Raw genomic sequence first — 15,940 nt, 5'->3', positions numbered from 1 at the left:
CTTCCTTTTGTATGTGAAGATTACAGCATTCAGTATCGGCTTTTTTCTCAGCCCTCTGTGAACTCCTTCCCATCTTTGCTGAACATGACTAGCTGTAACCCTAACTCCCATCTTTCACTTGTGCACCTAACAAAGCTTGTTTTTATTTCCTGATCCATTCTGTTTACAGTTTATACCTTTGCTGCCCTCACCAACTCTATTGCCTTTTTACCGGCTGCCTTGCCCTGTACCTATTCTACCTCCAACCTCCCACCTTTCTCCTTTTGTAGGCCCTATCGTTTTCCCTAATTGCTAGCCTTGCATTCCTATACAGTCACCCCGACCCATTTCTGCTTCCTCTTCACACCCTTGTTCACAGCCCTAAGGACTCGATCCTTGGCTCAGATTGCTTGCTTACTCATTCCAATCGATCCAGTTATTCTCAACCATCTCCCCCAGCCCAAGAAAAATCCACTTTTCTAGAATGCTGCATTCCCATTCATCCCTTCGTGGTATGATCATTGCTGGCTAACCGTGCATTAAGTTGGTAACTTTGTACTATCTGCATTGGTAAGGACCACAACCACAATTCTGTCCAACCCGGTGCAGTTCTGCACTAGTTGGCTGAACCCAAAGGACCATAGTCAACTCTTGCTCCTTCACCAGCCTGGATCTTGGAATCTCCCACTCTTTTCCTAGGAGAATCAGGACCCTCATGTGTACTACATCACTCCTGCTAAAGAACTCATTTATTGTGTCCTGCAGTTGCCCCTCCTCTTTTGTCATACCTAGGGGACAATGCACTGCTCCCTAGGCCCATTACTGGTCTGCTGTTCTTCTTCCCCTCGTACTTCATATCAGACGCCCTATTATACACAGATTGCTATTCCATCGCCAACTTCTCCTTCTCTGTCATTCCTGAACATCCCATACCCAGGCACCATTCCCTCATCATCGGCCTCGTTTATGTGATAATATGCTCTATCCACTCCCCTACTACATCATAAGACTAGCAGCTATGGTCCAAGTCAGCCACGCTTGTCTACCCCTGTAATGTTCTATACCCCTTTTTAATGTTCTGTCTACTGCTGGTAGAACTACCCTCCTTGTATCTCCAGCTCTCTCAGTCCACCCTCTTTCTTAATTTAAAGGTACAACTGCTGATATACACCTTTCCAACCCAGCATTAAGCACTGCTGCCACTTCTGGCCCAAGACACAACCTTTCTCTTGCACACAGGAGGTCTTTGCACCTGGTCTGTCCCCTTTTTCTTTTATCAGTTCCAAGCCTTTTCCATCAACCACTGCTGCAGCCATCAAGCTCTGCTTAGTGGAGCAATAAAACCCTAACTACAGTAGAGTCAGTCTGTGTCTGATTAGTGGCCTAGGCACTAGAGGACCAGCCTGAGTAGAGAGAGGGATAACAAAGTAGAGTATGCTAGACTCTTTTTGGGGTGAGGGTTCAAGGCAGGGTAATGCATCTTGGGTGAAAGCTGCATGAAGAAGCCATAAGCATTAGCAGTGGTCCCTTTCTTTCAAGGAATGCTCACACTGAAATGGGAGAAAGCCCACTCATTTTTGTACACTGTGCACAACCTTTTAGGATGCAGAAGCATGTGTAGGGAAAATGCTAATGCCATATAGGAAAAAAAACACCCAAGCTGTATAAAACCAAACTTCCACCCACACAGGAAGGAACTTCACACAAAACAGGTAAAAACAAAATAAATGGATGGAAATGGATGGGCCAATGAGGTAAAAGCTGTGGTAATCACATGGGGGGTGGAAAAGCAAAACACAATAATAAAAAAATAAAAAATAAATAATAAATATAATATTCTGCATGTCCTCTATTAATGTTGCATCATCAACTCATCAGAAGCTAAGACACACAAAGCACCCTCCATCCCAAAACTCCCAAAACTCCCAAAAATCATACAATATATGCAAGCAGATATACACAGACAAACATACACACACACACAAACACACACACACACTTTATATACTTAACTGGGAATGGATCCACACAACAATCCAACCACAACACTTAGAAGCTTTTAGCAGCTCATTGACTATAGCCTTAATATTCTGTACTGCTGCACCCAGGCTATCACAATCAAATCAAGCCAAGCAATTAGTAAACCTAAGGCTGACTTGCAATAACATTTCATCATTATATGCTACTACTAATTTTTTCCAGTTTAAAATAAATGCACAAATAAAGAAATCCAGAGACTATACATTATAAACTTAAAGTAACTCTAAACTAGCCTTGATTACAACCAGATCAGTAACTGATCTTCAACTGCTTCCTTCTAAAGTAACATCTATCAAAAGCCTCCCATCTTAATTATGTACATGTACAATACAATATGTGGTTTAGTTATCTGAACTAGCTAATTCCGAAAGTCACAATATATTATCTAATAAAACAGATTGTTGTTAATCCTTAAGGTCTCCAGTAATCTATTTAGGCTTTTTTTCATGAAGGCACACTAATTCCTCAGTCATTAGCAGGATGCATTCACCTCTTACATTATGGTCTCAACAAAGTAGCTTATCACATTAAGTAATTCCTCACTGACTAATAGGGTACATCCACCTTTTATATTATGGCCATAGCAGTATAACTTATTTACTCATTTTTATCCACAATATGAAACTCTCCCCACAGGAAGTGACAACTCCATGGCAGTTTCTACTATGACAAGGAATGTGTTCAGCAGTCCTAACAATGAAAATTCCTGACAGTACCTCATTGTTATTCACCCTGTTTCCTTCAATAAACCTAAGAATGCACTTTAGCTCAAGGAGTGCATTCATTGCCTTCTGAAATCAAGCAAAAGACAACCTTGTTGTGCATCTTTTTGCTGTCAAAGATGTGCATAACAAGTCTTGTAGTACACATAGCATGCTAATTACTCTCAATCTGGAGAAACACAATTTTGTTATGCACCTCTCTAACTTCAGAGAGGTGCATAATAAATGTTTCAATGTATGACTTGGTGATGATATAGCTCTATTCTCATGCTACAACAAAACAGATGTCTCCCACAGAACTGTATTAAAAAGCTAAAACAAGTTTCAGATGCTGTAAAACTTTTAATCATCTATAGCCAATGCTCACACCACTGGGTGGCTAGCCCTGCTGCGATTGTTCTTCCATAGCTCAACCCCCCCCACACACACACACACACACATACTCACACCTTTGGCAAATTTAGATAGTCTAATCCACCTACTGAATGGTATGTCTACTGTTAAATTTAATATATAGGTTTCTCTAATTATCCTTCCTAAATATAGCACTATATACCTTGTGATGCCCATGCACTGGCCCAGCAATCAAGGACCCTCAATCCTCACCACTAGCACCAGTGAGGGGCGTCCATATAGGGAAAGGCTAATAAATACACACACAGTAAAGTACAATTTCCCTTAAGAGCACACAGAGATCACAGTCAGTCTGGGGCTGGTTTCTCCCTTTCTCTCCAGGTCCCCAATCAGACTCCCCACTGGCACAGCTATAGGGTCCAGATCTCAGTGGGCAAGCTAAAACCTCCAGCACCCTCTCTGTCCAACCAGTGCTTCATGTCCCTGCCCAAGTAGCTGACACACACACACACACACACACACACACACACACACACACACTTTGAGATAAGAGTTATATACAACCACACAAACAGTCCTGGGGAAGGCCGGCAGAGGTTCTCCAGCTGTGACCCTTTTACCCAGACTATACTGTAGTACCACTTGCCAACACCCACTAATATTTATCAGCTACTTAAAGGCCCTTATGAAAGGGTAAACAGTTATTACTGTGCAATATTATTATCCAAATGGTAAGTGCAACCTAACAATCAAGACTTATTTGGAGCGACTTGGTACAGTATCACTATATACATACAATGTACTTTAGAGCTTAAATTATTGCTACAAAAAACAGCCACAGTTGAAAGGTTTAAAAATATTTAATAAAAACACAAGACAATACTTCTTACTACACAGTGCTAGTCAAGAGTTCAGAGATCACAGAAAAATACTTAAAATAATACCGTAGAAAGGTTCTGACATCAACACAGAAAAAACACTTAGAAATAGCTAGGAATTAGGAAGATCAGACTAAGAGAAAACACAGTTCTAAATAACTTACATATAGAACAGGCAGAGTGGTAAGCTGAATGTTCTCAAGACAAATGCTTTGAGCTCCCTGATTCTCTCTCTTTAAATTGATAACACAGAGCTGTTTCACATGACATCATTATTCACACTTCTCTGGTGTTCCCAGGCTAACGGAAACTATATTTACATTGTTTACACCGGGTCGGAAACCAGAGCAATAAAGGACATTTATACATGCAAATTCCAGAAATTTTCTCTGGTCTTAAAATAATAGGCAGGAGGCCTCCCTCTAGACATATCGGCTCCGAATGTTGACATCAAAGACGGTCATAAAATGCTTGACTTAGCTTTCTTACAGCAGAGTGCACTGTTGTTACATTTTTGCAGTTCAATATCCAATGAAGTCTTTTCACATTTAAGAGAACAAGCTTGGCTTACATTAATATTTACAAATGACAGAATTACATATGACAGAATTATCTACAAAATTCTATCTGGCTAGGCTGGCAGCTTTCACCTATCTTCACATACCTATAAATCTTTGACCATGTTAGAAAGAACACTAACCTAATTACTTGCATTTTTTGTATATAAAAAATTCCACATATCAAATGGGTAGCTTACACATATAACCTCTCAAAACTTCAACAAATTTGTCCTTATCACCATAAATTTCTATAGGTTTTCACACACTTTTTTATATCTTAATAAAGTAACAAGGAATAACCAACATCAACATTTCTAGTTTGTAAGACACATTATGTAAATATACTTTTTCATCATTAAATTAAAAAGAACATTATCTGCTAATCTTAAGTAAATAGCAACATAAATAGACAGTATACCCTAGCTGTATAATAAGCCAGAAAAACACCCTTAAATCTTGTTCTGGCCATGTAAGGCAAAGTGTCTATCACTGAAGTACACATGAATAAATAAGTTTATTGAATGTATTTGTTCTTTGCTTGTTAGAAAAAAAAACTACTGATTCACAGCTGCATATGCTATAAAAGGACAAAAGTTTACTCTGACAGATATGCTTACAAATATGCACTCTCAGGCTACTGAATTCCAGCCAAGAAGCATGTAAACACAAAGCCTTTCTCAGCTCAAATATGCTACAAATGCCAGTTTTCTTCTTTTTCTGCTGCACATAAAAACTGGACAGATTTACAGTAGTTTACAATCTGCACTTCTTCCACATAATATTTAGGCACCTGTGCCATATCTTATGTCTCCATAGCCAAACCTGCATTCCTAAAATTGTAATGCAAAATGCTTTTAAAATGCAGGAAAATTCAGTATATGTTTAGTCAAATTATTCACACTGTCAGATTACCTCTGAAAATTATATTCCCTGTTGCAGTGCACCCCACATATAATAAAGATCTACAAAATCTAGCTGACCCTCAACTGCACACTCTGTTTCCCAGTGTTGCCATAATACTTGCTCCTTCTCATACCAATAAATAAACTGAGCCAAAAGAATGCTCAGTTTACTACTCTTTCACTCTACCATAGATTCTGGCAGCTGATACACTACCTTCTCCATGCCAAAGGATTTTGGTAGAGCCAGACTGCACACATTTTACTTTTAACATAGTCTAAATAGTCTGCACTCTGTTCAGTTTATAACAAACTGAGGAGCTTCAAAATATCTTCTTTTTACTATATTATGTAGTGAAATCAGCTGCTCATCTGTGTGCCTCTATGTTTCACATATCTTGTCTAGAGCTTCCCCACTTTTTTATATACTGCAGCACCATACTGGCTGCACAGTAGCTCGGAATCAGCAACTTAATTTCCAGTGTTTTACTATGATTGACCAACAACTTGGATAGATGCCATAATATCTTGTAAACTGCCACCAATGCATTTCATTTTCAGAGTTATTAACTTTTTATAACCATCATACCCACATAGCTAGAAGTTTTATAGCCATAATACCCACATATCTAGAATTCTTATTCAAGAACTGCTTCTTTATTTTTAGCTATTTCTAACACTGTTATGTTGTTTACTATAATTTAATCCACCAAAATTATCAGACTACATAAAAATAATCTTAGCAAAGAGAACAAGAAAAGATATTCAACCACATGAAAAACTGTGAGATCTCAAAGTCTCCTGTTCTCTTTTGTACAGTAAAGAGGTGGGTGCAGAGCTCTTTACCTCTATCTATAAAAAAGAACAGGTTCTGTGACCCCTCTGATGAAGAGACCATTACTAATCCAGACAGTTTATTGAAACTGCCTGGTCATCATCAGCAGAGCTCTGTCTGGATGGTGGTGGGGGTGGTGCTGGAGGGTCTAGCAGCTGTAAAATATGGCCATCTGAAACTATGTCGATTCATTCGCCAATTCATGATGATGGCTTTCAAAGCTTAGGCAAACTCAGAAAACTGGAGTCTCAGTGATGATTATTGTAAGAGTAGTAATTTCTGCTGAAGTTATATCCCTAGGTATTTTTGGGGGTGATGGAAATAGGTGAAGTCCACACTGTTTGAAAGTTGGAAACCCTTCTCATTCCATAGGGGATCTATTTTAAAAGAGAAGAAAGCAAGTGAACATTAGAAACCCTCTGCGATGGTCAGTTACTGTTTCTTATTTTGGAGGTCTTGGAGGTGGTTCTGGGAAACCTTCTCAAAGAGATCGACCTGCCATTCATTTCCACCTCAGGCACTGGGTGCTGTTACATGCTCCCTGGGGCATTTACTCCTAGAAAGAGGCATAAATTGGCTGTTTTAGATCATTTTAAAGAACAAAGGCCTGAGCTATGTCTGCATGTACATATGTGAACTTGCTGTCACAGACAAAGCTTCAGCTCAGTCAAATGTATGGTAAACTAATTGAAAGCCCATAAAGGAAATTATTACATATGTCTTTTCCAGTTACTTACTATCTTCAGAATTAGAGAGCTCTGCCAGCTGTTCTATTGTTAGGCCACAAATTACATCTTTTGTGATAGTTAATGGGACCTAACTCTCCTATCTAGCTTGTCCAAAAGCTTTGAACTTCATAGCTAATAACAATGTAAAAAAATGCAGTGGTCATTGGAATCTCTGGTATTGCAAAAAGATCATACTGGAATCCACCCAGGTGCTGCTTACTGATGATGATGATCCACTCTGCCAGGGGATCTTCTATCTTAGAAATAGAGGTAGCTGTATCCAGATTGTTTTAAGTTATCAAGATGTCATTCTTCAGGGCAAGTTCCATGACTCAATGGTCTGGAAAAGTAACAGGCCAGCACAGACATGGCTTCATGATATAGAGTCTTTCCCAAAGTAAAAGTCAATCAGAATGGTAGCAAGAAGTGGATGTCTTACTATGTTTATCATTATCAGCAAAAAGGACCTGAGTGTGAGGTCACCCAATGTCTGACGTGGCAATGAAATGCTGGTGAGTGCTGGGTTCCTAATGCTCACGGCAGCACTGCAGACATAGTTTACTAGATGTCAAACAGCACTCTCATTCTCAATGTCAGATCTCATTAGGAAAATTAGGAATACAAACATGTTTCCTAATCACTGTTGATTGTAAAAGTAAAACATACACACACTGTTTTTTACTGAAGCAAGCCTACGTCTAGCTGCCACGCACTCACAGCGTAACTGCTTGAACATCTCAAGCCAGGAAATGTCCCCTTTCCAAGATGTGCAGCCATGCAGTACAAATCACTTGAGTGACTCTGACTGCAGATTTTTTTTCTTCCTCTTTAATTTAGCATCTCAGCTTCATAGGCATAGCTTTCTGATATTTTGAATGTTCATACTGAGCCTTCCTCAGTCTGCAGGAAGGGTAATGGAATAGGCTGTCAAGTCCCTCATTCAACCATCAAGCCTTTACTGTTGGAACTCAGACAATTGCTTCACATGAGCTGATCTGACAAAGTCACACTGTACAGCCTTCAAAATACAAAGGTCAGTGCTAACGATCCATGGCATCCCCACAAAAGTGGTTGCCACGGCTTTATCTCTTTCACCCCTCTTAGCTCATAACAACCATTTGGACAACCCCCTCATTAGAACAGGGAAAGCTCATGGCTTACAAGGACTGGGAGGCTGGTATATAAACTACACCATCACAGCCTGACCTCCACATTTCTTATCTGCTTCCAATATCGTTTACATTTTCTCAGGCATGTAAACTGAAGCACTTGTAGCCATGGCAGTGTTAACCCCAGGAACTTGCCCAGTTAGTTACAATGTCACTGCAGGCCCTGACTTACAGTATGGCAACAGCAGCTCTAAAACTATCAAATACAGAAATTATACAACAATGTACACCAAGATCAATAACTAAAATGTGTGCAAGTTGTAGACATGAAGTGGGAAACAATGGGGAGAGTGCACCTTTTAGCTCTGGCACATGATGTCACACAAGCAACAGGAGGAGTCACAATCACACCCAGTACAGAAGCCAAAGGGATTTCATTAATTGTGCCATGCTGAGGAAATCAGATCCTGGGTGTACAAATGAGTTCACTGTACCAGGAGTTACAAGTATACTATAACTAATAGGAGCTGTGACTCACATTTATAAATGAGGTAATATTTATGAAACTTGGGGTGTGGGAGCTGTAGCCAGTACAACAAAATAAGCTAGGATATGGAAAGGTATGACTAGATTTCACAAAGAGCTCAGAGCTTTAGGAAATGGGACAAATATTGTAGCCTGTGTTTTTGAAGAAGTGCTCAGTGTCAGAAACTGGAATGCGCTGTAGCTACAGTCAAGAAAATGCTGAGCTGAAAGGAGATGGAGGCAGGCAGCTTTAAGAACACAATACCAAGTATGTCAGATAAACAACTGTACCCCGAGAGTAATCATGAGATTCAACTTCCAGGACATACACAGATAAAACAATCGGTCTGCTACATTAAATCACTGGCCAAACAGGCCTCCTCTATGGGATGGTTTAATACATACAAACACTGCCTCCTCAGCTAACCATTCCATGAAGGCAGCATATGCCAGTGCAGAAAGCTAAGAGTAGGGATGTTTGTGTACATGTTGGTAGGTGGAATCCGAGACAGACAAGGAAAGACAAGTATTGTATACTTATATAATACAAGATTAATGGCATCTATAACCATCAATAGATCATTATTCCATAAATACACATTGCACATGTAAATATTACATTTTCGCAATCTTGGTCCAGATGTTTACTGACTCCCCGCCAACACACACACACACACACACACACACACACACACACACACACACACACACACACACACACACACACACACACACACACCCCTCTCGCAAAGTAGGTTGCACCTTACTGGTACATCAACTGGCAGTATAACTGTCTGGAGTTGTTTACCCAGGAATCATTTATACTAACAATATCACATTTGGAAGTACAGGGTCCTTCCCTTTCACATACATCAACTGTATAATCCACACAACACAAAGCTATCATATATGAATTTCTTTTTTCCAGGTGACAGTTGTGCAAGGTCCTTCACTTACAATCCATCTTGCAGATCTGCAAGTGTGAATGAAGGAACTATACTCCAAGTGCAATGCTGACGTATTCTCTCTTCTCCAAGGTCCTGTGACCTCAGAATTAGTATAATTTACTATCAGGGATGCAAAGTCACAATTTCATATGTCAGGAGGTGGGAAAGGCTGAGTACAGCAATAAATTCTGCAATTTGCCATTTTCCTATTTGAATCACAGTTTAGTGCTCAAAGTGTTGGGAAATATGATAGGAAACTCCTTTTTCTAACTTGTTTATGGTAGGGACCACTCTGGTGAAAATGTCAAGAAAAAAATTATGCAAAGCAAACGTGGCAAACAGCAGGCTTCACTTATTAGTGGTTCACTTCACCTCTCATGCATCCAGCAGGCCTTCATGGGATTCTGTAGTTCTTTAAAATAGTCCTCAGTAAACACGATCAAACAGAAATGCACATCTCCTACATTATAGCATGAGATGTAGCAGTGAGTATGTGAGGTGGGTTAAATAATCACAGACCTGCACTCATTAACCATCATGTGCAGTGGTGCTTTTCTTATCATTTCTTTTTGCAGTAATGATGCTTTCATCCTATAAATTGCTGTTTCTGATTCTAAAACATGTAGTTTTTGTAATTTAGTTTGATTAATGGATCTGTACTTACTGACTTTAATAAACTTGTGTTTGTATTTCCTGTATGCTGATCAGCTACTAGGTACTTCCTAATTGTTAGTCATTTGGCTCTGCATTTTGGTGATGTAATGGGGAGGGAGTGAAACAGCTTATACTGGACAGATACAGTTTCTGTAGTCTTCAGCATAGTTCAACAGATTGTAACAGAGTGCCAAACAAACCTGTTATTCAGTCAGGCAATCGGGCAAAACAATCAATAAATAGCAAGAAATAAATGGAATACAATAATAATCCTAGTGAAGTGAAGAGTGCTTGAAACACATTGCAACCACACTGATAACACTGTAATAAATAGTTGTCTAGTATGGATGATCATTCAGGAAGAAAATTATGGGTATGATTCACCACAATGACAGCCTACAGCAAAATATGTTTATTTATGGATCAGTGCTGGAATGAAAACTGTTCATTGAAATGAATTCTCAGCAATGTGGAAACCACCTATATTTGGGATTAGGTACTGTAGGTAGAAGCTGTACTGAAGGTTTTGGGAGTTGGGGAGAAGAGAGCCTGAGACTACGCATATGAAAGGTTTTCTGTACTATGGGCCACCTCCCAAAGTCCTGCAGGGATGTTATGCAGAGCTCTGTTTTCAAAAACAGATTTAATTCCCTGGTGCACTAGTGGCCCCACAAACAGTATGCATCTTGGACAGGGAGAATTCAGTTCCGACAATCATGCCAATCTACAGATGAAATGCTTGTACTGGACTGACACATGGCAATGCAGCTCCAATTTCTTTTTGTAAATTCTCCAAGTAGTTTGGGTTTCTAATACCATGACAGGAAGGGAACCCCATTCCTAAGCCAATGTATAATTAAAGTTCATGAAATTAGTATTTTTTGATCTTTGAAGTTTGCTGGTGCTGTGAAGAGCACTTCTGCTATGTGCCCAGTAATGACTCCTTCTGCAGTTCATATAGAGTTACATGTATTGGTAACTATATCTAAGTAGGATTGCAAATTCTTTTTTTACAAGACCCATTGCTGTTATTACTATTGGAAATGCCTGGGTACCCTTCTACATTGCCCTAGTTTCTGCCTGCAAATCCTACTTTTGCCTTCTTTTTCTGGACTACTACACCTGTTTTTCCCGCATCTATTTTACGAACTGTTGATAATGGGAGATGCCATGTGATATAAACTTTATCACTTTCTATAATGCTTTGTGGCTCATGTTTCCAATGGTTTTCAGCCACTTCAATACCATAATGTTTACACAATCCCCAGTGCAACAGTCTTGCCACATTATTATGCCTTTCAGTATACAGTCCTTCTGCCATTAATATGTCACAACCAGCAACGAGGTGTGCAGCTGTTTCTAATTCTGTTTTACAAAACCTACATTTGTCTGTTTCTCTCACATATTCAATGGACTTTGTAAACAAACGTGTGCGTAGCCCACTATCTTGGGCCACCAATATTAACCTTTAATCTCTTGGTTTGAACTTGCTTCTGCTTAACCATTCCTGAGTTTGATCTTGATCAACATGAGGCTCTTCCAGAAGTTTTCTATACTTGCAACTATATTTATGCATTTTCCACATTTCTTGTCTTCTCATGTGCTTCTTCACTTTATATACTTTCTTTTGTTTTTTGGCACATTCAATTGCCGCCTGGTTTTTATCTACTTCTGATTGGATTTCCACTCCTGCTTAACGTCGATATGCTTCTGCTAGACTAAGCAGGGAAGTCCTCTTAGATTTACTTTCCTCATGTTTCAAAACTTTCACTATGTTTGAGTCCTGTGAGGTCAGCAGATATATGTGCAGTCCTACGATTGCAGATCTATACATGTAATCAATTTCAAGGAGGCACATACCTCCTTCGGAATGGGGAATACATAATCTTGGTATGCAGTGATTTTTATAAATTATCTGGTGAGCATGAAGCATCCTTCTTGTTTTCCTATCTAAATCTATCCAACATGTTTTGGGGTCAGTCAGTCACTCCAAAACTGTAAGTTAGGACAGGAAGAGCAAAATGGTTTATAGCTTGAATTCTGTTCCTAAATGTCAACGCTGTTTTCAGGATTAATTTAAAAGTCTCTTAATATATTCCTTACTAAGTTTTATTTGCATTTGTTCATGTTTTACTGTTGATCCTTCATCAACTCCCAAATATTTATACACTCTCTTTTGCTCAAGTTCCTTTATATCACATTCTTGTCACAAACTGATATTTTCTTGGTGCTGCAGTTTTCCTGCTTTAAAGGTTGCTTTTGCACATTTATCAAAATCAAAAGACATTCTTATATCATCTGAAAAAGTTTTTGCAACTTGCAGTTGTGCTTTCAGTTTCTCATCTGATGAGCTATACAGTTTTAAATCATCGACAAAGAGAAAATGAGAAGTCTTTACACTACAGTTTTCTAGGAACCAAATTCCTAGAAACCAAATAACCATGGCCTAAGCTGTTAAGTAGACAGCTTAATGGGTTAAGAGCAAGATAGAATAGCAGTGGTGGTCACCCTGGAATATTCTCCGTTGAATTTTTATCCCTGGAATAATAATTTGTCCTTTATCATAGTTTAAATGCAAAGTGGTCTGCCACTGTTTTATGGTCACTGTAATGTAGTTGATCAGTGCAGGGTGTTATCTTTTACATTTTTAAGCACTATTTTATCCATGAATGTGGGATACTATCAAATGCTTTTTTATTTTCAATCCATGCCATACTTAAATTCTTCCCCATTTTACAGTTCTCCACTCTAACTTCATTTAATAACAAATGATCCTTTGTACCATGACTTTCTTTTATTGCCCTTTTATTCTACTGCCATAATTGAGTTTTCTCCTAAAGGACTATAAACTCTGTCGGCATGAATTCCGGTGTACAGTTTATATGTGGGATGGAAAGCTTATTGGTCTAGAATTTTTTAGGGTAGCTTGCAGGTTCACTTTTACCTGTATAAAGACTTGGTATCCTGCCAGTAATACCAGATTTGACCTGCAGGTGGAGATATTGTGCCACAGAACTCTGAACAGCCTCCGCTGCTGCAGCAAGTTTTTGGGTAAGTTCAAGCTATGCTTAGGATAGGCAATGAGATTCAACAATATAGAATACTACAGGATCACAGTACCTGTTCCTGGCATTCCTAGACTCCCTTCAGTTCAGTAACTGGAGTTACTGAACTACACACTGTTTCTCCTCCTTATGACATCGTTACAAGGTTACCTCCTGATGACAGAATCAGAAGGTAATTAGACATCTGCTCAGCATACAGTACAGAAAAAAAAATTAAAACTTAATAGATATGGCTCTGCTGATTTAACTAAAGTTAAAACTACATGTTTTAGAATTAGAAAGCTTACTTTACATGATGAAAGCAAAATGAAATTGCTTAAAAAAATTGCAGCGTTGGTTCTTTCAGTTACAAACTCCGTCTCATGATTTGTATGAAATACTGACTGAGGGAGGGGCTGCCATAAAACTAGTATTTCTATATGTATCAGCTCTCTGTGATCTGTGGTCTTGCTGCAAAATGGGACCTACTGGTTGTACAAAAGGTGAATCAGGAAATGAGTAAACCCATTGAGCAGTTACATGTACAGTGCAGACTCAACAGGGCAGCACGCACTCTACACACTTAAGTATTCTTGCACAAAAAAGCAGATGGAAATATAACTTTTAGGCCTGATTATATTTAATGCTTCACAGATTTCTAGCTAAGAAATGCCTAGTGTGCTGTAACTTTCTTATTCAAGAACTCATTAAAAAACTATAAAAGCTGTTTATTCTACTAGCATGCTTAGAAACTAGAACCACTACAGCCTGCTGTCAAGGTAATCACAATAATGTTATAAATCTTAAACCAGAAACACTGAGATATTAAAAGGCAAGAGGCGTCGTTTCATAACTTTATCTGGCCTAAGATGACAAAATGTAAAGTTTTAATAAAGGAGGTCTAAAAATAATGAGTAAAAAATGTCAAAATTAAGAAACTCACCTCTGAGAAGAATCAACAAAAGTAACATATCTGCTAAGCGACGCATTTCATGAAGATTTTGACATTGTTTCTGTTGTCGAAGTTAATTTTAGCTGGAGTAGCAGTTAGACCAAACTCTCACTAGCTTTTAGAATTTCAGTTGAAGGCTTGTTTCTAGACCTAATAAAGAAAACACAGTTTTAAGGTTCTACGGTTCTACAGATTTTTACAAGTTACACTATCTAAAAGTACTTAATATTAAACAGAAACATAACATGATAATTTTGCTTAAACTGAAATACACGGGTACAAAAAATAATTATAGTGAAAATAATACAAGTTAAACACAATACAGGGAGGGGAAAATATGAGGTTTTAAAATATTCCTTTCCTGGTGGATTCATTTGTATCATAAGATATCAGTAAACTACATGTCCCAGCTGTACATCATGTTAAGAAATAATTCTGCATTTCATTTCAGAAAAATTCCCCTTTACACACTGAAATCATCCGGGTACACATTCAGTGTCTACTCTGAATATATTTACTGACATTTGTTTACCAAGGATATCCAACTAGGAACCCCAAGGAGAAAAGTTCCACAGAGTTAAAACACAATCAAATAAAACAGTAGCATAGATGCAATTAAAAACAAACATACACACCCACACACACACACACACACACACACACACACACACACACACACACACACACACACACACACACACACACACATTTGCAAACAACTTAGTACACAACAAGCAGGATGCAAGTATATACTATAAAGAAACACAAAATATATACAGCACCCAAACAGTAGCTATAATTCACTTTTTAATAAACAAAGCACACTCCGTAGAGCAGAGATACACAAACCAGGTTTATACTCTATGACATCATCAACTTGTATAGCTTTTCTAGCAGGAATTTTTTTTCAAATAAATTTCAGTTCATAAACACTGAAGAATTGGTAGAATCAAGGGGTAATCACTAAATGTACAGAAAATATAAAATGATAAAAATAAGATATTTATACACAAATACAAAAAAAAAATTCTTAAATGTAGTGGCACCAAGTGGCAAAACAAAATACTGCATACAAAAGCAGTTCATATATGTACAGCGACATCAAGTGGCAAAGAATGAAACTACTTGACATTAATTACAGAAAACGTATACAAAACAGTACATCTTCCAAACATAAAACCACTAATATGTTCATTTAAAAAAACACGTTAATAAAAAAGCATAGGGCCTAAATTTAATACAAAACATCTTATATGGTACAGTAACATTTTTGTAATAATTCATTTAAGCTTATGACATAAATGCCACCCAAATTTATAACCCGGCTTTTTTCTTTAATGTTTAAAAATCCCAACCCTCTATTAGGCGAGCAAGAGTTAACCTTGCCAGTACTTATAAAGCTAAAAGTAGCTTCCCTAAGGGATTTGATGTCACACCTTAGATCATTCAGATGAATGGATAAATGCTGTTTAAGCACTGCATATGTTCCCCAACATAAAAAGCCCCACATTTACAGGTGGCAAAATAAATATAACCCAGTTGAACATGCAATAAAATCAAAAATATCATGAGTATCAAAACTCTATGTGTATTAATAGGACAAAATTATATATTTGCCAAAAAACACAATTGACACATGGGTAACATCCAAAAGGTTTCATACCCCCTCAAAAAAAAAACTGTGTAGAACTTTCAACATCTTTAAAACCTGACA

General features: G+C 38.2%; 1 protein-coding gene across 4 annotated transcripts in view; it reads right to left on the bottom strand.

The window, feature by feature from the left end:
• Positions 1 to 15,940, bottom strand: part of LOC122816784 (interleukin-4 receptor subunit alpha-like) — a 635,553-nt gene that overhangs the window by 435,135 nt on the left and 184,478 nt on the right. For all 4 annotated transcript variants that reach the window (XM_044089808.1, XM_044089809.1, XM_044089806.1 and 1 more), the window contains exon 2: positions 14,218 to 14,376. In XM_044089808.1, the coding sequence (XP_043945743.1) occupies positions 14,218 to 14,263 (46 nt within the window). In that variant the 5' untranslated portion in view covers positions 14,264 to 14,376. The remainder of the gene's footprint in view (positions 1 to 14,217; positions 14,377 to 15,940) is intronic.

This window comes from Protopterus annectens, chromosome 12.part0 (assembly GCF_019279795.1).
Source record: "Protopterus annectens isolate FY-2018-M chromosome 12.part0, PAN1.0, whole genome shotgun sequence".
NCBI lineage: Eukaryota > Metazoa > Chordata > Ceratodontiformes > Protopteridae > Protopterus > Protopterus annectens.
The sequence above is the reverse complement of the archived record's forward strand: the minus strand, read 5'-3'. Positions and strand labels throughout refer to the sequence as shown.